The sequence below is a fragment of the Bos grunniens genome, chromosome 11 (genome assembly GCF_055505025.1).
Source record: "Bos grunniens cultivar Pamir isolate PY7600 chromosome 11, Bosgru_T2T1.0, whole genome shotgun sequence".
In the NCBI taxonomy this organism is placed as follows: domain Eukaryota; kingdom Metazoa; phylum Chordata; class Mammalia; order Artiodactyla; family Bovidae; genus Bos; species Bos grunniens.
In genome coordinates, this window is record NC_141175.1 from 87,832,754 (window position 1) to 87,856,883 (window position 24,130).

General features: G+C 38.5%; 2 protein-coding genes across 9 annotated transcripts in view; one reads left to right on the plus strand and one right to left on the minus strand.

The window, feature by feature from the left end:
* Positions 1-5,264, plus strand: part of PRKD3 (protein kinase D3) — an 87,093-nt gene extending 81,829 nt beyond the window's left edge. For all 5 annotated transcript variants that reach the window (XM_086327435.1, XM_086327436.1, XM_086327440.1 and 2 more), the window contains 2 exons: positions 1,691-1,776; positions 2,635-5,264. In XM_086327435.1, coding sequence (XP_086183561.1) covers positions 1,691-1,776; positions 2,635-2,808 — 260 coding nt within the window. In that variant the 3' untranslated portion in view covers positions 2,809-5,264. The remainder of the gene's footprint in view (positions 1-1,690; positions 1,777-2,634) is intronic.
* Positions 1,254-24,066, minus strand: NDUFAF7 (NADH:ubiquinone oxidoreductase complex assembly factor 7). Of its 4 annotated transcripts, XR_015137229.1 has the most exons (11): positions 23,978-24,066; positions 23,534-23,697; positions 21,922-22,002; positions 20,867-20,977; positions 13,928-14,141; positions 12,828-12,886; positions 12,002-12,112; positions 9,387-9,530; positions 8,379-8,552; positions 7,575-7,863; positions 1,254-2,896 (listed from the first exon to the last, which is right to left on the minus strand). XR_015137229.1 is itself a non-coding variant. In XM_086327449.1 (10 exons), exons 1-10 carry the CDS (start codon positions 24,027-24,029, stop codon positions 7,648-7,650), a joined length of 1,326 nt encoding a protein of 441 aa, XP_086183575.1. In that variant the 5' UTR covers positions 24,030-24,066; the 3' UTR covers positions 7,396-7,647. The 4 variants fall into 4 exon arrangements, 2 of the variants coding, with proteins under 2 accessions (XP_086183575.1, XP_086183576.1); XM_086327449.1 differs by lacking the exon at positions 1,254-2,896 and having other exon boundaries at positions 7,396-7,863; XR_015137230.1 differs by lacking the exons at positions 12,002-12,112; positions 12,828-12,886; positions 13,928-14,141.
* Between the last annotated feature and the right edge of the window lie 64 nt (positions 24,067-24,130).

Sequence of the window (24,130 nt, forward strand, 5' to 3'; positions counted from 1 at the left end):
GAAACAGCTTTGTAATTGTGCTCCCCAGTCACCGGTGCCAAGTCCGTCTCCTGGAAATGCTGCTTTCGTCTTACTGTGCTCCCAGACACCTCAGCCTCCCTGGAACCAGGCTGCAGCTGTAGGTCTCTGTGACACGGCCCAGGTTCTCACCTTCTGGTCTCCTCTGCTACCGCTGCCCTACACAAGCTGCTTTCAGTCATTTGCTGCATTTTGCTTTAGACCTTTCCCCTGCCTGCTCTCCTCCTTGCTGTCGAAACCCTTCCAGCCCTTCAGAGATCCCTGATCTTGTGGCTCATCTGTGAAGTCTTCCCTGAACCCCTCCAAACTGTATGATCTACTTAGGCTACTGGTTGGGCATATTTTTCCTGAAGTAATCTATCTTTTCACAGTCACTTTTCTTACCTTCAGAACTAAATCAGGTTCTTTATACACCACTTAAAACATTTTTAAAAATTCTGCCCAGTATGAGACCTAATCATAGGGATTAATAAAACTGGGTAAAGTTTGAGGGACAACATAGTAAATAGTAGGCTTACTTGTTAATGAAGAGATCTGATGGAAGAAGTATATATGAGGGTTTGGGGATGTTGCCAAAGTCACCTTAGAGCCCCTTGGACAGTGTGGTCTATAGACCTCTTACATCAGAATCACTTGGTGAGGTTATTAAAAAGACCTTCTGGCTCCGTCCCTAAGACTCAGACTCACCAGCTGTACTGCTACTCAGGAATACATTTTAGTAAACACACTGAATGATCCTGATGCACATAGCAGACTGCCATTTAAGGAACAATGGATATTTAGAATATAGAGAAACTAGTACTTAAACTAATTTGGGGGGAAAAAACAGGGTGGAAAAAAATCTGGAAAATCTTGACTGGTATGACAGTATATAGAACTAGAAATAGTATAGGATAGTCCTTAGTGTGGCTCATCCCTGGATGCAGACCTTAGTAACAATGGCCTTGTTACATAAGGATTTTGTCAGTGTGTAGTTACATGGTTGCTTTGGTTTTATAGTTAGCCCACATCTCCAAATAATTGGATAAAATATGCATGCTAAGATCTCACCACATACACCAAAATACCATGAACTTATTTGTTAAAACCTGTTAAGTACGAACTTTTGGTAAGAAGTTATTACCTCACTATAACTACATCTGCAGAAGCAAGGCAATGAATGGCTTTGGCTCTTTTCCATTCCAAGCCCAAAACTAGCATAGCATCATTGTGGAGGGAAAAAAAAAACAAAATCAGACTGTAAAGAGAGTCTGTTTTATTCATTTTTAAAAGTAATGGTTAATTCTTAGCACATAAAAGCGTCATTCTGAGCCCTTTGTGTGTATTAAGTTTATTTCATCTTCTCAACAACCTTATTTTACAGATGAGCAAACAGGCAAAGTGCAGTTAGTAACTGACCCCATGTCACACACAGTTACAACTTGGGCTCAAGCGGGCGGGCTCCAGTCTATACTTTTAACTTGTATTCTGTACTGTCTCCTTAATAAACCAGGTATACTGAATTCAATAAATATTTATCAGTCACTAACATGTTAGCTTAAAGGCTATGTCCTTGAGAAGCAAATATCTTGAACTGTGTATTTCTGTGGATTGAACTGCCTTCCGGGCAGAGTCACAGGTTTGGGGTGGTCAGTGCTCAGATTCACATAGCTTATTTTGTCTTTTCCCTTAGCAATTGATTTGATAAACAACCTACTTCAAGTGAAGATGAGAAAACGTTACAGCGTAGACAAGTCTCTTAGTCATCCCTGGCTGCAGGTAAAAGCAATGTATTTCTCTTTAGCAATCTTCATTTGAGCAGTTTGTGGTGATTTGTCTTACTTAATGAAACCACTCTTAATAGATCATCAGATTCTACATGTCTTAGGGCCTTATGGTGTTTATTTCACCTTTTTGTAAGATGAGCATAACACATTATATTGTCAAATATATTTTATTTTTAAAATGTCCACCAAAAGGTTTATATTTTGTATTGAAAAGATCAGATACGCCATTTTAAATGTTTGGTTTAATTCCCCTAAAAGCCATTGCATAGATTTATCAAAAGATACCCCCAAACTTCAGACTAGAGAGAAGCTTTAGAACAATTACTGTAAAGGGAATGAGGGATATAAGTAACTTTAGAACAGATGTAATCATAATTAATCTCAGTAACTGTTAAATTATCCTGACAACAGAGTCTAAGCACGTTTCCCCTGTTTTGAGGAGTAAGGTGTAATCAGATTAATAGTTATTATTAACCACCTCAGAGGGCTGAGGCAGTATTTTTTTTTTTTTTTTAATTTTAGAAGAGTTACTTCCTTCATGAGAGAGACTAAATCTGAAAAAGTATAACATTGCTAACCTAAAGTATTACAAATGGAACTTATTGTATAGCTAGTATTTGAAATGGCAACCCATTCCAGTATTCTTGCCTGGAGAATCCCAGGGACATGGGAGCCTGGTGGGCTGCCATCTGTGGGGTCGCACAGAATAGGACATGACTAAAGCAACTTAGCAGCAGCAGCAGCAGGGGGTAGGGGTTGTCAATTACATAACTAGGGTGCTAAGCAAAAAAACAAGTTAACAGTATTTTGTTTCTTTTACTGTTCATAATCTTCATTTTTTTCCCCCTAGGACTATCAGACTTGGCTTGACCTTAGAGAATTTGAAACTCGCATTGGTGAACGTTACATTACACACGAAAGTGACGATGCCCGCTGGGAAATACATGCATACACACACAACCTTGTATACCCAAAGCACTTCATTATGGCTCCCAATCCAGACGACATGGAAGAAGATCCTTAGTTATCAGTGAGCTAACTTCAGTAAGGAAGCATGTCATGTCATGGACTGGTATTTTGCTGCGTAACTGTTGTTCTTTGTATGGTGTCATCTGAAAGGATGCAAAGATATGGAAAATATAAGGAATCAGTGACACCGATACTGTAGTTCATACTGAGTAGGTACAAGAGGGGAAACTGAGTCATAAAAACATAATGGATTCCAAGATGAAGCTTTTCATAAACCTTTACAACGTAAGCAATAACTGGTTTTTGTGTTTTTCCCTAAGCGCTCATTTTAGTACAATAGTGGCACTTAATTTATCTTCCTTTCTTGTTCTTACATCGTTTTTTTTAAAAGGAGAAAAAAGGCAAGCCAGAGTCCAGTTATTGCATAGCTTGATCAAATCATACAAGAGTTATTACACAGTTTATAACTAAACAGATTTGCATTTATGAGATAACTGAGAGGCTACCAACATGCCATTTCCTATAGGACTTTAAACATTTGTTTAACTGACCACAGAGGCACTGAGGGGTTTTTCCTAGATGCCTAGAAAGGGAGTGCTGAACTGGTTTACCCTTCTCTTTTAGGTCAGTTAAACTCCAAAATAATAGTATTGCTCTAATTTCTTTGGGGTTGAAATTCTGAATATGCTCTTAACATGGAAAGTTGTCACCTTTTGTTTGTATGTTGCAACAGCCCCTAAGATTATTTGGGACAACTGATACACAAAATCAGGAGTAGGAACTGCTGGTCTAAGTGCTGAGTTGTTACATACGTCTTCCTGTAGTTCAACTCTGCTGCTAAATAATCACATTCCCATTGATGCTGTTGTGATGTCACCATTAGATTCCAACATTTAATGGGTACAGATCTGAACTCTTAATCACACAATTTCTCTTTACATGGGACTGTATAATTTGAGGAAGAAAATTAAATACATGCCAAAAGTAGGGACAGTGCAGGGTTAGTTGATGCTACAGGAAAGAATAACAAACAATATTCTTTTTTTCTTCCCTTAGCTTATTGGAAGGCTTTACAGATATCTGGAATGTTTTTAAATCAATTATTTTCAGCAGTTTAGGGGAGTGGGTGGGGTAGAGCATGAAACAGTTTATAAAGAGTAGGGCTGTATTATCAGCTGAGCAAATGAAAGAATGAAGTATTTTTAAAAACACTGCAGCTCCAGCAGCCAGCTAAAGACAGTTTTTGTACCCTAACATCATATTTAAGAGGTTAGATTTTTTCATAGCTTTTAAAAGTTATTAATAGTTTCCCCCAAAAAAGTTAAAGATCTAGGACTATCCACTTATAAAAAATCTAGGGGCTTTGTGTTTCTTGATTCCTAAATAATCACTGTGAATGTTTTTTTTCCCCCTCCAAAAAGAACAAAAGATGTGAAGCCCAAAAATCTGGCTCCACTCTTAAGCTGTGTTGACCTCGGCAGGTGACAACCTGGCTGAGCTTTGAGCTCCTCAATCTATAAAATAAAGATTATAATTCCTGCCTCTGTCTTCCTTAATGTTGTTGTGAAGATCAGATATTTATAAGCTAAAAGTTATAAAAGTGTTAACTGTCATTTCCCATGGAATCTGAGATAGCAAAAGAATGTTCTTGTGAACAGAATGAGAGGGCCTTCAGAGATCCCTGAAGCTGCTCCCTTGTGTAGGGCTAAAAATACCCTTGAGAGAATGGAAGCAAACACCAGTGCTCCTCTGTTCTGAGCTCTTTACATGTTTTTCCCTCACAGGAGACATGGATAAGTCATCGAACTTTGTCTCACAGATAAGGAAAGTGAGGCACAGGAAAATTAACTAGCTGCCTAAGGTCACACAGTTAGGATGTGGGTTTGAATCCGGGCAGTGTGTCTCCAGAGTCCTTATTGCTAACCATTCTGCTATACTGCCTACCGTTAGATATTCCCAGAAGACATTCCACAGTGTCTCTCACTATTTCATTCTCATACAGGAATTTAAAAAACTAAAAGCAAATTAATTATGTAAAACCTTTGGGAAATGTATTTTCCCTGTGATAGGGGGTAACTTCCCCTAATTTCTCTAAGTCTGTTTATACAATCAGTGTGCTCAAATGAAGTAATTTCTGAGTCACTAGGCACCCTATTGTGGTTTTACTGTGTAAGATGAAAATTAACTGGAATGCTGTTTTCTATACTTATATAATAAAACTTTACAAGCCATAAAATTAATTGCACTCTTTGTTTTTGTTATTGAGAAGTTTTCTTAGAAAAAAATGTAAAGGCACTGTCAGATAATTTGGAATTGAGTAATTTTCTCCAGTTACTGTATAACCTGCATAACCTTTTTTGTCTTGAAGTCATCATGTTTGTATAAGAAATAACTCTTAGAAACATTTGATAATGTATACAAAGTCTATAATGACATTGTTTAGTACATTTTTAATTATATCCCACTTTTTGTAAATATCCTTGAAGTTTGATAATAAAATGTATTTCCATATCACTGTACTTTTCCATGTGGAAACCTGAGCTAGTAGAGGTATCCAGAGAAAATTGTATTTGGTTGTGTTATTTTCCCAGGCTTTGGTAAGAGAACTGTTTTGGAAATAGTATTTGTAAATGAAACTAATGCTATATTTAAGAACACAGATTTTTTTTATCTGACTAAAATAAAAAACAACTCATTATTACAATTTTATACAAAATTTGAGGTTATTACCTCAAGGTCTCATTTCTTAAAAGTTTGGAATAATTAAAAGTTTTTCAGAAACTACCATTAAATATTCAACTATTGCAACTGCCAAAAGACTTAAGTAAGTTAATTTATGTTTTTCTAGGTTTTAAGAAGCACTGGCTAACTCTTTCCCCTTAATCATGAAAACTATTAAATAATTGGGAAGGGCCAACTATGGACATTTTCATTGAACACTCTGCCAGTGAACTTCCAATATAGTTAAGCTATAAATTGAAGATATACAGCTAACATTCTTTTAATCTCTCAAATTTGTGTGGCTATTACTATAATTCTTCAGAAAGTCCATGTCTGGTATTATTAAAAAGTTCTGTGAACCAAAAGAATGGGAACTTACAGAAATAAATCTTGACAGTTATCTGGAAATGAGAGAATTAACTAATTTTAGAAAATTATTCCTCCTAAGTCTGCATTTACTCTCATTCATGTTTTAAGTACATGTCAGGTTGATTGGTTTTACTGTGACTTTAAAATTTTTTTAATCAAATTTTGGTTTTAATTATAAAATTCACAGAAGCATATTGTAAAAAATTCAAATACCAAAAAGGAGGACAAATTAAAAAAGACTTCTCACCCCTCAAACCAGACTGGCAAATTTCATAGTGATTACTGGGAGTTCATAGCAAATATAAGGCCTACCTCAAGAAAAAAAAGTTTCAAGTAAACAACCTAATCTACCATCTAAAGGAATTAGAAAAAGAACAAAGCCCAAACTTAGCATATGGAAGGAAGTAAGAGAGGAAATATAAAGTCCAGACAACAATAGAAAACATCAATGAACCAAGCACTTGTTTTTTGAAAAGATAAAATTGATATGTCTTTAGCCAGGCTCACTGAGAAGAGAGGACCCAAACAGAATAAATGAAAGAGAAATAATACTAGAGATACCAAAAAAATAGAATACCATGAATAGTTACATGCCAACAAATCAACCTAGAAGAAATGCACAAATTTTTAGAAACTTACCCCACCAAGACTGAATCAAGACAACCTGAACAGACCAATCACTGGTGGTGAAATTGACTTTGTAATTAATAAAAAAACCAGCAAACCAAAACTCCAGGCTTCACAAAGGAATTCTAAACATATAAAGAAAAGCTAATACCTATTCTCAAACTATTCCAGTAACTGAGAATGGAACACTCCCAGATTGATTCTACAAGGCCACGATTTCCCTTGTAGCAAAACCAGATAAAGACTACAAAAGAAAATTACAGGCCAGTATCTCTGATGAATAAAGACACAAAAATCCGCATAAAGTAGCAAGCTGAACTCAACAATATACCATGATCAAGTGGGATATATTCCAGGGACACATTATCTGCAGATCATTCAGTGTGATCAACGTTAATAAAAGGATTAAAATCACACAGTCATTTCAACAGACAGAAAAAAGTAACAATACTCAACAGTCATTCATGATAAAACTCAACAAAGCTGATACAGAAGGAACTTATCTCAATATAATAAAGGCCATTTAACATCATACTCGGATTTCCCTGGTGGCACAGACAGTAAAGAATTTGCCTGCAACGCAGGAGACCTGGGTTCGATTCCCTGGGTTGGGAAGATTCCCTGGAGAAGGGAACAGGCAAACCCACTCCAGTACTCCTGCCTGGAGAATTCCATGGACAGAGAAACCTGGAGGAATACAGTCCATGGGATCACAATGTCAGACACAACTGAACAACTCATTTTTCTTTCACTTTCGGACTTCTCTGGTGGTACAGTGGATAAGAATCTGCCTACCGATGCAGGGGACGGGTTCGATCCTGGTCCAGAAGATTTTCACACGCCACGGAGCAACTAGTTCTATTTAATCAGCCCCCTGTGAATGGCCAGTTGTTTCCAGTTGTTATTAAACCAATCAGTATTCATGTTTACACTTTATAACAACCAGCTTTATTAATTAGAGGATACTCAATTTGTTTCATTAAATTGAGAACAAACATTTGTACCAAGAATCAAATACAACCTTAAAAGATCAACTTCCAGTGGTACTGTATGGTTTATTTTTATTGGCTATGAAGAGATAAAATATTTTAATACTTATTTTACCTGTGATATATAAATATGTTCCCTTTATTCTGGTTTCTTAGGCCAACTTGGGGGTGAAAAGTCCAAACAAATATCACTGCCAAGCAAGTTCACCAAACCCAGCTACAGGTGATGGAGAGGGTTTTGACTGACGTGCATTCGTCTGATGATTTCTACCATGAAGTCTCTGATGAGGTACCAAGGCAAGAAAGTTGAATCTTTCTCCCATCTTCATAGGATTCATTAACATATTATACCCCTGAAGTAACTGCTGCCTCAATGATGGGTCATCTGTTTTATCTAAAAGAATCTGAAAAGAAAAAATGTCTTAGTAAAAATAACCAGAAGAAACAATTCCTAGGTATATGTAGTAATACAATGACTATTAACTATTCAATAAAACTGCTTAAAAATGTGATTTTGAGCCTCTACCTCAGAATCATGGCCTGTTTATTAAAGACATAGGTTGCTGTTACTCAAACCTACAGATTTGTATGTTTAACAAACATTCCCAGGTGGTTTGATCTACGCTGAAGTGTTAAGCTGTCTTTAAGACAGTTCTAAAATTCATACCCATACAGGCAGTTAAGTTTTCTTAACAAACATTAACACTATTTGGAAGTCTTACAGAGATGCGTGAAACTTACAATCTGCTCTACCCTCAAGTGGTCTGGTTACACTGAACCCCACACTGCTGAAAAGACCACAACACCATGGATTGGACTATAAGAGCACCGAGACCACGTGAACTCACTACTTACAGTACTTATTGAAATACTATGAAATTAAACTAGTTAGTAATAGTGAAATAAGATAAATCATTACCTTCAGCCGGACGTCAATGCCCATATTTCTTAAAAAAGTTTGCTGTTCTATTGGACCCAGGGAAGCTACTTTCCCCTGGGACATTCTACGCAAGTAACTGAAGTCCACGTCAGCTGTTAGGTCTGCTGTTCCCGGGGCAGTTAGGACATCATGAAGCCTGTGGCCACAAAACCCCTTGAACATAATTTTTAAATGATGAGTTTTTGTACTTTTACGGTTATCATTATCAAGATTAAAGAAATGCTATCATGTAGTCCACTTTACATAACTGTTAAAAAGGAATATATGGCCTACATCAGGGGTTTACAGACTCTTACAACATAGCACCCTTTCTTCAAACGAGATACTATGCGGAAAACCCACTATGAAGTACTGTGTTGTAGTGCCTGGACATGCTGCCTTTGACATCTGTTGAAAATTTTCATTAACGCCCATGGTGATAGAGAATTCTCCAGATGAACTCAGGTTAACAGAACTGAGACGGTGTTTTACAAAGTGTATCCATCAGCTATATGCATCGTAATCACCTGAGAACACGTTACTGGACTCTTCCCAGACCTAGCAAATCAGAATCCTGGAGGTAAATCTAGAGAACAGTGTTTTAAAAAAAACTCTCCAGGTTTTTCTTTAAAAAAAATAATAATAAAGTTAAACTTTTTTTTTTTTTTTTTTACTGAAGGGAGGAGAAATTTTTAAGAACTTTTAAGAAAATTCCCACTTGAATTATTCAGATGTTTACTAGAATCTATGCAAACCTAGGTTCTGCAACTTAAGGAATAATGTAGACAATCTAGACCCTGTTCAAAGGAAAGGTAGACAGTAAAATACCGGGTTAAGGGTGATTATAACAACATAGATTAATTATAAAATATGTCATGCAGCAAGGACAGACACTGTAGAAACCAAAATGAGATACATATCTTCAACGAACTTCAGCCCTAACATATGACAACTATGTCAACTGTACCAGTTAAGTTCTGATAAATCATGTGACTGGATTATACATACTCTGAAGGTGTCTGTCTTAGTCCCGTCATGACCATAATCCGCGATCAGGGCAGCACCTCCAGTTAGTGAAATGCGTTGAGAAAGTTCCTGAATAACAACACCAGCCTCAGGACACACTTCCACATGATCCCTTGTTTCATCATTCTAGTAAGGGAATAGTTGAATCAAAATACATCATTCAAAAAACTTGTTTCCTTAGGGTTTTCCTACAATGAGCATTTCTCAGTTATAACAAAAACAAATTCCTTCTCAATATGAATATGTTGTCTACACTCAACTTTTCACATGACACCCTTTTTATTATATAGAACTCCTTGGTTCTCTGATGCCATCCACTCAGTTTACAAACACATTTTATTTTGATGCCTTTTATAAAAAGCCATAAGTCCTCCCAACCCTCCAGATGGCTAAGTACATTATCATTTTATTTACAGTGATTTTACTTCTATATCATAATTCATATAAATATATTCCACTGGGCTGAAACCATGGGAAAGGGATTTTTGCCTGCCTGGAACAGTGTCTGGCACATAAAAGACACTAAAAACTTGTTCTGGAAGAACAAATGAAATAAATCCAATATAACAAAACAGAGCCTATTAAGTGTATCTGCTTTCTTTGGGGGCAAAAGGTACCCCACTGATATACCCTAAACATTGTAAGTTAATACCAGCTTATAAACCAGTGTCAATGTACCTGAAGCCCTTATTTCCCAAGATGTTCAACTGTTAAGGGTCTTCAAGAAGTACATATTGGCTTAGAAAGTATATGAACAATAAATAATAATACTTGCCAACTGGATTAGTATATATTAAATTTGACTAATTCCTGTTACTGAACCAAATTTTTTCTTCATTATGCAACTATACATTAACTTTTGCTCCCTCTTAACACCTATTAGAAAAGACCCTGAGGTGGCAGAGGATGAGATGGTTAGATGGCATCACCAACTCAATGGACATAAATCTGAGCAAACTCTGGGAGATGGAGAAGGACAGGGAAGCCTGGCGTGCTGCAGTTCGTGGGGTCACAAGTAGTCAGACATGACTTAGTGACTAAACAACAGAAAGTCTCTGCCTATAATAGCACAGGTCTAAGAGGTATAGAGTCAGGCAGACTCAGCCTGTGAGTCTGAGCTCATCCACTGCTTACTAGAGACAAGTTACTTCACCTTTCACAGTCTAGTTCCTCAGTACATATTCTAGCCTTACTGTGAGGATTAAATGAAATAATAAACCACTAAGCCCCCAGTGTATGTTGGTCACTCAGTCGTGTCGGACTCTTTGCGACCCCATGGACTGTAGCCCACAAGGCTCCTCTGTCCCTGGAATTCTCCAGGCAAGAACACTGGAGTGGGTTGCCATTCACTTCTGCAGGGGATCTTTCCCACCCAGGGATCAAACCCAGGTCTCCTGCACTGCAGGTAAATTGTTTACCAACTGAGCCGCCAGGGAATCCTAACTTAGTTGGCTTTACCAAGTAAGCCCCCCATGCTATTTGATAAATTCCGTGGTGTGACTACATAAATCACAGGGCCAGTTTCAAGCATAAGCTGACAGGCCTCAGCGTTCTGTGCTGGCATTCTTTACATCCTACACTGCTTGCTCTTCAGGACAACAGATTTCCATTCCCATTTGCTCCGTCCAAATGAGAGAGAGAAGTCATCACCCCATCTCTCCGAAGTGTACACTGTTCAAGTGAAGAACTAACAACAATCAACTCTCAGAGGGTCAGCTTCTGGAAGCTTTATGAATTTGATTCTCACTCAGGTAAAATTAGGTAGCCACAATATGAAAACACAGAAATGTTCACAAACACTTAGGCTGATATTTTAAATCTATGCTTTGCAAAGAAAACTTAATTCACAGGTTTATGTTTAAAAGCTTGTAAAATCAATAACTTCTGAGGCAGAAATCCTTAGTTATGGTCTAGAAAGTAATCCTTTTTTTCTCAGCTCAAAAAAGAGGAGGTGGGTGGGATAAAACAGGCAATCTAAAGCCCAAACATGCCTGGGAAGTAAAGGATTTTTGAATCATTAAACCCAAACCTAAGATCTGTAGCCTCTTGAGATTATGCAGCAGTACATCCACCATTTGGCAGACTAAAATCAGACTAGAATCATGTGCCATACTGTTGAAGCATGCCTTTTTTCTCTTTCACCCAAATTTAGATTTGAGAAAAAATGCATGCTCCAACAGTAGCCCAAAGAGAGTGATAATAAAACTGACCTAAGGGTAGTTTTGAGAATTGAATGAGAAACTAGAGTAATACAAGGTATTTAACAAATATTGTTATTGCTACTTTACTATACACTGTACAACACTGTTTTCACAGACACATAACTTCCTGTCAAGTAAACAATATTGTCACCATTTGATGGAGAACTGCAGGAGACAGACAGACCCGGAACTTGCTGAGTAAGCACTTAAATTCTTATTACATGAAGTTCACACAGCCAAGGAATGACTTGAACCCATTCTGACAGATCCTATGGATTTCCACTATCAATAAAAAGCTCTTAAATGTTACAAGGAACTCTAAAATAGGAACTCAGAAAATAAGACCGAAGATTGGGTTGGCAATAAACTTACGAAAAAAAAAAAACTTATTCCTACTTGTATGAACGCTTCTGCTGGGGTGGCACACGGCGCCAAAACAAATCTCAGTTTATCAGAAACCTGTGGGTCAATATCAACAAGTACTTCTCGCCATCCGTGTGGGGTTTTCTAAACACAAATAACAAAAAAAGAAATTTCTGCAAGTCTGTTCTCAAAACTGCTTTTATCAAAATAGCAAATCTTCTCTTATCATATATAAGCTAGATAAATAACATTTACAGAACACTTTACCACTTGAAATTATTTAAAGGCATTACTTCATTTCCTTTGAATAATATGAGTAGACTGACAGATGCAAACTATTAATGTTGCTTAGATAAGAAATGGAGGAGAAAGTAAGCAACATGGTAAGTGCCCCCAAAACAGAAAACAGACTTAGAAGGACTAATCAGAAGCTTCAACAACAAATTGCTACATAATAATATTAACATATACTCTTAGCCCTAGAAGTTACCAGTACACATGCACTGCTACCAAATTTTAAATTTCCTCACATAAAGAATGAAGAAAAATTTTAATTCTTAGAATTTAAAAATATTTCCTAAAAAAGTTATCCTTCATTGTACTATAATCATTTACCATCTCATATTCCCATACATCTTTATCCCAGAAGAATTAAGAATTCTTAATAATTATCCTAAGAGAATTAAGAATCCTTAATATTTCACTTTTGCGTTTCAATTATTTTCAATTATTTATATTCATCAAACTTCCAAATATAGCTAGCTTCAAACAGTAAAAATTAAACACCATAAATGTTTATTCTTACAACAAAAGGCCCTTTGTTATTCAATTATAAATGTGACTTCTTTCCCATCAGTACCTGAAACTTATGCACAGGAAGAACATCGAAAAATTCATGTGCGAGATAAAAGCTGTACTCTATTTAAAAACAGAAGAGAGAAATTAACACTTCAGCATTTTCAAGGCAATAAATTGGTTCTTTTGGACATTAGCAAAAAGAGAATGCATAGTTCTTCATATGGGGAGTTGTGGTGCTTGCGTAATTACCACTTTCACAGAATCATCCACCTCTTCACAGGAAACCTACGGTGCAGAACTTACACAGGAGGAACTATCACTATTCTCATTTTCCACACAGAGGATCCCAATCATCAGTTTAATCTTTAATGCATCACTAAGAATGAAATGAATCAGAACTCAAATCTGTTAGCAAGAAGAGGATTTGAATTTCCTAAAATCAAATGAGATGGTGAAGGCCAGGAACGGCTGTGGCACCTTGGCCAGGGTCAGGCGATACCACTTTAGGTTTGACCTGGGGCTCGTCAATATAACATTCTTGAGGAATACTAGGATTTCTCCACCACCCTTTACAAGTAAGGATAATCCAAAGACGACAATATTAAACTCATCTAAGGGACTTCCTGGTGGTCCAGTGGCTAAGACTCCATGCTCCCAATGCAGGGTACCTGGGTCAATTCCTGTTTCGGGAACTAGATCCCATATGCTGTAACTATTAATAACAGATTCTACATGCCGCAACAAAGATGGAAGTTCCCATGAGCCGCAACTAAGACCCAGTGTGGCCAAATAAATAATTTTTAACTAAAAAAGTAAACTCATCTCCTAACATTGCTTCCTTCAGCCCGACTGCCTTGGGCTGCTTCATCATCAGTACTATCTTAGGGGGTCGGGAAAAACTGAAGTATACAACAGAGATCCCTATTTTGGTTTTGTCTGGTTTTTCCAACACTGCATGAAATTCACTGCTTCTCAATGTTAGGTGATTTTATTTTCTAACACAATGCTCTTCTCCAGAAAAAAAATGTTTGTTAATCTCTATAAGTAAGGGAATTGGCAGCACTAACTCAGTCTATTATATTGCAAAACAAGGTTGTGCTCACATATCACTGTGAGGGGCTGTGATCAAAATTCTTTCATTAATCAAAGTAAAATAATTACCTTTTGGAACATCTTGAAGATCTCGGTACCAGGAAACTGGAATTCCAGATTTAGTGACACCTTTCATATATACTGGGGATTCAGCATTTCGCTCTAATGGGACCTTCTCTTCAGTCAACGTTAATGCTTGAATCTCACTTAATTTCTGGCTCACCTCTACCAGATGTAGTGAAATGTCACAGTTTTTCAGCAAAGACCCAAGCTGACTAAATACCTAAATATAAAAAGAAGAAATTGGCAAAATACAGACTGTTGAATAGATTTTAGGTTTTTCTAGCCATTTATTTCAATAATTTGTCAGTATCAGAGTAGAAGTAATAGCTGGTTTCAGAGAAATTTCTTCTTCACACAGGTCACTCTCCAGCAGTCTGTAAGAACCAAAACTTATTGGAGTTATTAAACATAGTCTATATGAGAAATGAACAGTCTACAGTACCATTTGCTTTCCTACTGATAAAAATTAGAATTATGACTAACAAATGAAAATAAAAGCTTTAGCATCCAATAAAAACAATTATCCAGATTAGGGAGTCTAAAAAAGACCAAGGAAATAAAATTTATATGGCCTTGATTTTAACTTTGAAAAAATGGAGATTTATTACTTGTAAGACCTGGAAATTGAATATGTGACACCTGGTGCCACATAGCATGTTCATGGACAGAGAGCTAGGCTTGATTTTAAAAAGCTTCCCTGTCTATAAAACAGTCTCACCGAGATGATCAGAATGTATCCACAAGAAATCGGATTTGAACAGCACTAATAACCTCACATTATTAGTGAAGCAACCCCACGTCCAAGGAGTACCAGCTGCGTGGGTGCAGGAGGGCGGAGAGGAGCTATTCCATGTTCAAGGTCAGGAGGGGCAACCGTGAGGAGATACCCCTTGTCCAAGGTAAGGAGCAGTGGCTGTGCTTTGCTGCAGCAGCCGTGAAGAGATATCCCACGTCCAAGGTAAGAGAAACCCAAGTAAGATGGTAGGTGTTGTGAGAGGGCATCAGAGGGCAGACACACTGAAACCACAATCACAGAAAACTAGTCAATCTGATCACACGGACCACAGCCTTGTCTAACTCAATGAAACTAAGCCATGCCATGTGGGGCCACACAAGACATACGGGTCATGGTGGAGAGGTCTGACAGAATGTGGTCCACTGGAAAAGGGAATAGCAAACCACTTCAGTATTCTAGCCTTGAGAACCCCATAAACAGTATGAAAAGCCAAAAAGTTAGGACACTGAAAGATGAACTCCCCAGGTCGGTAGTGCCTGATATGCTACTGGAGATCAGTGGAGAAATAACAGAAGAAAGAATGAAGAGATGGAGCCAAAGCAAAAATAACACTCAGTTGTGGATGTGACTGGTGATAGAAGCAAGGTCCGATGCTGTAAAGAGCAATATTGCATAGGAACCTGGAATGTCAGGTCCATGAATCAAGGCAAATTGGAAGTGGTCAAACAGGAGATGGCAAGAGTGAACGTCAACATTCTAGGAATCAGCAAACTAAAATGGACTGGAATGGGTGAATTTAACTCAGATGACCATTATATCTACTACTGTGGGCAGGAATCCCTTAGAAGAAATGGAGTAGCCATCACGGTCAACAAGAGTCCGAAATGCAGTACTTAGATGCAATCTCAAAAAAGACAGAATAATCTTTGTTCATTTCCAAGGCAAACCATTCAATATCACGGTAATCCAAGCCTATGCCCCAACCAGTAACGCTGAAGAAGCTGAAGTTGAACGGTTCTATGAAGACCTACAAGACCTTCTAGAACTAACACCCAAAAAAAATGTCCTTTTCATTATAGGGGACTGGAATGCAAAGTAGGAAGTCAAGGAACACCTGGAATAACAGGCAAATTTGGCCTTGGAATACGGAATGAAGCAGGGCAAAGGCTAATAGATTTTGCCAAGAGAACGCACTGGTCATAGCAAACACCCTCTTCCAAAAACACAAGAGAAGACTCTACACATGGACATCACCAGATGGCCAACACTGAAATCAGATTGATTATATTCTTTGCAGCCAAAGATGGAGAAGCTCTATACAGTTAGCAAAAACAAGACCAGGAGCTGACTGTGGCTCAGACCATGAACTCCTTATTGCCAAATTCAGACTTAAATTGAAGAAAGTAGGGAAAACCACTAGACCATTCAGGTATGACCTAAATCAAATCCCTTATGATTATACAGTGGAAGTGAGAAATAGATTTAAGGGACTGAATCTGATAGACTTAGTGCCTGATGAACTATGGACAGAGGTTCATGACACTGTACAGGACACAGGGATCAAGACCATCCCATGGAAAAGAAATGCAAAAAAGCAAAATAGCTGTCTGGGGAGGCCTTACAAATAGCTGTGAAAAGAAAAGAAGTGAAAAGCAAAGGAAAAAAGGAAAGATATAAGCATCTGAATGCAGAGTTCCAAATAGCGAGAAGAGATAAGAAAGCCTTCCTCAGAGATCAATGCAAAGAAACAGAGGAAAACAACAGAATGACTAGAGATCTCTTCAAGAACATTAGAGATATCAAGGGAACGTTTCACGCAAAGATGGGCTCGATAAAGGACAGAAATGGTATGGACCTAACAGAAGCAGAAGATATTAAGAAGAGGTGGCAAGAACACACAGAAGAACTGTACAAAAAAGATCTTCACGACCAAGATAATCATGATGGTGTGATCACTCACCTAGACCAGACAACTTGGAATGTGAAGTCAAGTGGGCCTTAGAAAGCATCACTACAAACAAAGCTAGTGGAGGTGATGGAATTCCAGTTGAGCTATTTCAAATCCTGGAAGATGATGCTGTGAAAGTGCTGCACTCAATACACCAGCAAATTTGGAAAACTCAGCAGTGGCCACAGGACTGGAAAAGGTCCGTTTTCATTCCAATCCCAAAGAAAGGCAATGCCAAAGAATGCTCAAACTACCACACAATTGCACTCATCTCACACGCTAGTAAAGTAATGCTCAAAATTCTCCAAGCCAGGCTTCAGCAATACGTGAACCATGAACTTCCAGATGTTCACACTGGTTTTAGAAAAGGCAGAGGAACCAGAGATCAAATTGCCAACATCCTCTGGATCATGGAAAAAGCAAGAGAGTTCCAGAAAAACATCTATTTCTGCTTTATTGACTATGCCAAAGCCTTTGACTGTGTGGATCACAATAAACTGTGGAAAATTCTGAAAGAGATGGGAATACCAGACCACCTGACCTGCCTCTTGAGAAACCTATATGCAGGTCAGGAAGCAACAGTTAGAACTGGACATGGAACAACAGACTGGTTCCAAATAGGAAAAGGAGTACATCAAGGCTGTATATTGTCACCCTGCTTATTTAACTTACATGCAGAGTACATCATGAGAAACGCTGGACTGGAAGAAGCACAAACTGGAATCAAGACTGCCAGGAGAAATATCAATAACCTCAGATATGCAGATGACACCACCCTTATGGCAGAAAGTGAAGAGGAACTCAAAAGCCTCTTGATGAAAGTGAAAGTGGAGAGTGAAAAAGTTGGCTCAAAGCTCAACATTCAGAAAACAAAGATCATGGCATCCGGTCCCATCACTTCATGGGAAATGGATGGGGAAACAGTGGAAGCAGTGTCAGACTTTATTTTTGGGGGCTCCAAATTCACTACAGATGGTGACTGCAGCCATGAAATTAAAAGATGCTTACTCCTTGGAAGGAAAGTTATGACCAACCTAGATAGCATATTCAAAAGCAGAGACATTACTTTGCCAACAAAGGTCCGTCTAGTCAAGGCTATGGTTTTTCCAATGGTCCCTATGTATGGATGTGAGAGTTGGACTGTGAAGACAGCTGAGCGCCGAAGAATTGATGCTTTTGAACTGTGGTGTTGGAGAAGACTCTTGAGAGTCCCTTGGACTACAAGGAGATCCCACCAGTCCATTCTGGAGGAGATCAGCCCTGGGTATTTTTTGGAAGCAATGATGCTAAAGCTGAAACTCCAGTACTTTGGCCACCTCCTGTGACGAGTTGACTCATTGGAAAAGACTGTGATGCTGGGAGGGATTGGGGGCAGGAGGAGAAGGGGAGGACAGAGAATGAGATGGCTGGATGGCATCACCAACTCGATGGACATGAGTTTGAGTGAACTCCGGGAGTTGGTGATGGACAGGGAGGCCTGGCGTGTTGCAATTCATGGGGTCACAAAGAGTCAGACACGACTGAGCAACTGAACTGAACTGAACTGAATAACTTCACAGTTTAACTTTGAGATTCTTTCCATTTCAATTTTTCCTTAGCTACATATACTTTGTTTTTTTTGCCATTGTAAACATAAGGAGAAAAAAACCAAATATACTAATGTTTTATCAATACACATTAATGCAAAATATTCAATGCTAACTGTGTAAGTACATCAATTTTTTTTCACTTGAATTTAATATTCACTGGTGATATGCATCGTACTTTTGAGATCTGTATATGCAGATGCAGACTGATAAGGACAAGACGACTTTTTCAAATTCAGTTTTGAGATGAAACTACATATGGAAAACTTCTTCCTAACAGAGAAATTTGAGAGTTGAACTATAAAGAAAGCTGAGCTCTGAAGAATTGATGCTTTTGAACTGTGGTGTTGGAGAAGACTCTTGAGAGTCCCTTGGACTCCTAGGAGATCCAACCAGTCCATCCTAAAGGAGATCAGTCCTGAGTGTTTATTGGAAGGACTGATGTTGACACTGAAACTCCAATACTTTGGCCACCTAATGTGAAGAGCTGACTCATTTGAAAAGACCCTGATTTGGGAAGGATTGAGGGTGGAGGAGAAGGGGACGTCAGAGGATGACATGGTTGAATGCCATCACCGACTCAATGGACATAGGTTTGGGTAGACCCTGGGAGTTGGTGATGGACAGGGAGGCCTGGCATGCTGTAGTTCATGGGGTCACAAAGAGTCAGACACGACTGAGCAACTGAACTGAAGCGAAGAGAAATATCCTTCAGAAATCTGATCAAAAATAAAACATCTGTAATTATGCCTTTGGCTATTTTTCCTTATATTCTTTGGCTGTTTCAGAGTTCTTAGAACTTGAAATAGGGAAGCATCCTCAAGACATTTTTAAGACCTGTGGGTAGTTTGGTGCATATAGTTTGGAGCACAGCGTTTAGGGTATGGCAAATGGTTGTGAACATCTTGTATTGGTCAGAGGGTAGCTACTGAAGACGCGTAGGCAGGGCAATTGATAAAGCCAAACATTTTCTTTCCAAAAAACAAACCTCACAGTTGGATTAGAGGGAGGCAAGGATGAAGGACTTGGTATTAACACATATACTCTACCATATATATAAAACAGGTGAACAACAAGACCAGCAAGAACCATAAAACAGGTGAACAACAAGGAACTATATTTAGTATAATAACCTAGAATTGAAAATAATCTGAAAATAAATATATATAATCACTTTGCTATAACCTGAAACACTGTAAATCAACTATACTTCAATAAAAAAAAATGTCAAGAAAAATACCCGTGGGCTTAATTTTTAAGGTGCTTGAGACAAAATATTGTTTGAGAATTTTATTTTATATTCAAATGACTTTGTCAATTTAAAAAGATACAAAATTGACCCCTGAAAACGTAAGTCAGTAGGTCTTTTCCACTCCAAGCCATACAATATAATGATTCTTCTTCATCAGACAATTGTAAATTTAAAAAAAATTTCAATTCCTAATTTCAAGCAGAAATTACATAACATCAGGAAATTTTAATTTCTTGAAACTGAATGGGTGTTTTTTTTTTTCTTTTTTACACAAATTGTCACGTACATGCAAAATAAACTCACAATTTATTTTGGGTCACACAATATGAGTGACTTTGATGTTAACATATAATGTCCAGTAGCTAGTCACAGGAGTTACACCAAATTATACTTATAAGCAGCATGTGAGAGTCCCCTTGCTCCTCATCCTCACCAAGTCTTTCTAATTTTGAGTAGAATGGTTTCTCACTGTGATTTTAACTTTCATTTCTCTGACTACCAATGAGTCTGAGCATCTTTTTGTATTTGTTGATCATATGGATTTCCTCTTCTATGACAGGTCTGTTTACATCTTTGGCTTGGCCCTTCTGTTGAGTTCTCTGTCACTTTCTTATGGATTTAAAGGAGTTTTTTCTGTATTCTAATGTCAGTTCCTTGTTAGTTGTATGTGTTAAAAATATCTCCTCCCACTTTGTGCTTTGTCTTGTCACTTTACGGTATCTTTGAAGAACAAAAAGGTCCTAGTTTTTTTAAAGAACAAAGAAGTTCTTAATTTTAACATAATGGAAATTATTAATCTTTTTCTTTGTGGCTTCTGCTTTTTTACATCAATTTTAAAAACTCCCTACTCAAAAGATGAATACATTCTTCCATAATGTCTTCTAAATGTCTTATACTTTTTAACTCACATTCTCTCCAAACCCCCACTTTTTAAGATTACAAACAGATAATAAGTAATGATTCATTATATTACCTTGACATTATATTTTAGCTGAGAAATATGAGAGAAGGAAGTAAGGCTGAAAGCCAAGGAAATCAACAAAGTTTTCAAACTCGGTTAAAAGTAACAAGATTCTGGACTTTCTTGGTGGTCCAGTGGTTAAGAATCCACCTCCAATGAAGGGGACACAGGTTCAACCCTGGTCTAGGAAGATTCCACATGATGTGGGGCAACTTAGCCCCTGAGCCACAGCTACTCAGCCTGTACTCCAGAGCCTGCGCCCCGCAACATACTGAAGCCCATGCACCCTGGAGCTTGTGCTCTGTAACAAGAGAAGTCACTGCAGTGAGAAGGCCTCGCACCACAACTAGAGAGTCGCCCCCATTTGCTGTAACTAGAGAAAGCCCATGCACGTTAAAAATAAATGAAACTAATTTTTAAAACAGATAACAAGATTCAGGTACATGAGACTTTGTTACTTACCCTCAAAATATCTCCCAAGAGGGTTCCCTTGCCTGGGCCTAGTTCCACCAGTTGGAAAGCTGCATTTTTTCCAGCGGCTATCCATTCACTGATGAACCATATCCCTAGGAGCTGTGAGAAGGAAAGAACTACATTTGAGCATTATAAAGCATAAAAGGATACCAGGATATAAAACTATGTAAACAGACTTTATACCAGAAAGCAAAATGTTTGCAAACAACTATACATGTTATTCAACAAGTTCATATATGTATACACACATAGGAACTTCGCAGTACAACACATACCACTTACGATGCTTAGTCACAGAAGAAAACACCTAGCTAAAAGGCAGCCTCCATTATAAAAGGTCTCATGACACATACTGAAAGGTACTAGTACTTGAAAGCGAACAGACATACGAAGTATGATTAGGCCATTTCTTCATATTCATGCAATTTCAATAATTACACGGCTTTAAGTGATAGTTAATATTTTTGAATGCCTAGATTCTTCTTCCTTTTGTGTACTATTTCCTATTTCTAAATTGATCCAAGATTATACAAGGAAATAAATGAACTAGAATTCCTGAAAAGAATTCAAAGTTTCCTCAAGGGAGACATCTACTATAAATACAGCTAAATAAGAAACAGGGGCTTTAGCACACATCTTGATCCCACTGATTCCTCAGTGTTTTTTTTAATCTTTTCTCTCTTCCTTCTTGGGTACTCCCAACTTCCTTTTACACCTCACCTGTTGTCTCTCTCCATCCTTCCACTCTCATTTTTCATCTGGTTCTCCTCTTTTCGAATGCCTCACCTTCTGTCTCTTTTCTTTCTCTTTCCTTTTGTTCTTCATATGGCTACATTTCCTTTTCTACATGAAGTATAAACCTTTTAAATGTCCTCTATATACCTCTATTATTCTCTTTCAGTATATAAACCACTAAAAAATTAAAACTTCACGAATCACAAAAAACAAAACTTATAAAACACTACTGTAGAATAATACTACTTGATTTTTTTCTCAAATGTTTGTAATAATTAGTTTCTTCTATAGTTTACATTGAATATTACCTCCCCAAACATCTGACTTATTTCAGGTGAAGTAATGAAATCTCCTTCTTCTCCTAGCATGTCACGGTTCATGTAATAGCCCTATGTAAGAAGAAAAAAATGGAGAAAACATTAATTTTCAAATAAGCTTTTTAAAACACCCCTCCAAAATCTTATATAACGTATACAACTAGAAAAACAAGTATTTCATAAGAAAGTTCTCTCTTCTAAATAAGCAAAATAAACAGTGTCTTTACCTAGATTTTACAAAGTAACAGTCATTTTGCAGAACTGGTAGAAAAACATAACTAAGGCACTTCCACAACCCCTATTCCTACCACACTATTTGCTTCCAATCCCTATCAATCTGGGTTTTGTCTTTTTCACCCTCAGAATTAATTAAAACAATCCACAGTGATCTTGTGCAATTATTTGCTTCCTTGTTTATGGCTCATTTTCTCACCAGCACATAAGTGCGGTGCTCCACTGTCCACTGCAGTATTTCCAGAGGCTGAAACAGTGTGCACCATAGTTGGTGCCTCAACAAATGGATAAATGAAGAGCAGATCTCAACTCTAACCCAGGTAAGCGTGTTTTAAAGTTTCTCCTTACCTGAAATTTTGGTACACTGTAGCACTGTATACAGGCATTAAAGGATCCCTTCTTTTACTAAACCTCTGGACCCTGAGTCATTCCACTACATCCAAAAGCAAAAGGAAGATGAACCCTGGGATTCCACAGATCTCATAATTCAACCCAACAAAAAGTGAAACACTGAAATAAAAGAACCACAGGCTTTCACCAAGTGGCTCTGTACAGCAGAAAGGAAACGAAAGTCAGAAAGCTGTAACAATGCCTAATGCTGTAACATAAAGGTCCAGACCTCCCATTCTCAATGGAATATGCTTCCAATGCCTGCTGATGCCTTCACAACACAGCTTTCCAAGCACCAAATTCATACTTCCTGTTGCCTACTGCACATGCCACCTGAGTCCCACAAACACTACAAATTCATCCACTGAACTCAACTCTGTCCTACCTCTTCCTACTCCTGTATTCTCTTCTTCCTGAAAAATAACTCCAACAACTACCATAAACCCAAGTAGGGAAGTCATCCTTCCTCATCTCATAAATCCAATTGGTTACATTGTCTCCTTAACATCTTTGGAACGTGTCCTCTCTTTAATGACACTGCCGCTGACTTCACCCAGCTCTGACCAATTGACAGATCGATTTATCTGTCCCAAGGTCTTCAATACTTTGGTCAGCTGATGCAAAGAACTGACTCATTGGAAAAGACCCTGATGCTGGGAAAGACTGAAGACAGGAGGAGAAGGGGACGACAGAGGATGAGATGGTTGGATGGCATCACCAACTCAATGGACATGGGTTTGAGCAAGCTCCAGGAGTTGATGATGGATAGGGAAACCTGGCGTGCTGCAGTCCATGAAGTCGCAGAGAGTCGGACACGACTGAGCGACTGAACTGAACTAAAGGTTTTCAAGCCTGACTTTTGCCCTGGGAGGCTCCCGCTAGGGCTGAGGGCCCTCGGGCTCCTCTGCGCACATCCTCCTGTTTCACACCTGACAGCGCTGCTCGAGTGGGCCTGGTGGCCTGGTGCCCCGACCCATACCTTGGCTGGGTTCGTCAAGACCTCCTTCATGTACTCGGCCACAGTGATGGGACCAGTAGACTTGATTTTGTATATAAGATGCCTCAGCATGGGGGTCACAGTATTGTTTTCTGCAGGCTCATTCCCAGAGCTGAAGTACTTTCCTCTCCAAAGGCAAGGAAGGACTGCAAAAAAAAAAAAAAAAACCATTAAACGGAACTCATTAGAAATCTTAAGTGTTGACACAGCAGCCTGAGTGATTTCAAGGCGGCTTCGTCAACCTTTCACTTAGCCAAAGCCAGGAAAGCGGTCTCGGGCCACAATCGGCCCAAGACCACACAGCCATTCCATGTCTTAGGCTGGACTCCAGTCTGCAGCCCAGAGCGCCCCAGAGTCCTCTCAACTGAGGAAGGCGTCCCGGACGGTTTCCAAGGCAACAAGGCTTTGAGCACCGCAATCTCTTACCTGCGCGCATTGCGCACAGCCGCCTAACGCCGGCTGCCGCCAAGAAGTTCATGCCTAACTTCGCCTGCAGTAAAGCTCCGCCCGGAAGTGGGGATTGCGCCTGTTTCCAGTGAGGGCCACGCCCCTTACAGGAAGTACGTCACTCGGCCTAGC

What these genes read in the sequence shown, in the direction of transcription:
- NDUFAF7 (XM_086327449.1), bottom strand. Translation starts at nt 24,029, where the DNA reads ATGAACTTCTTGGCGGCAGCCGGCGTTAGGCGGCTGTGCGCAATGCGC. An exon ending in TAAGTCAGATGTTTGGGGAG is followed by an intron (nt 20,978 to 21,921) that starts GTAATATTCAAT and finishes TCCTTCTCACAG; the next exon opens with CTCCTAGGGATATGGTTCAT. An exon ending in TTCCTGTGCATAAGTTTCAG is followed by an intron (nt 12,113 to 12,827) that starts GTACTGATGGGA and finishes ATTTGTGTTTAG; the next exon opens with AAAACCCCACACGGATGGCG.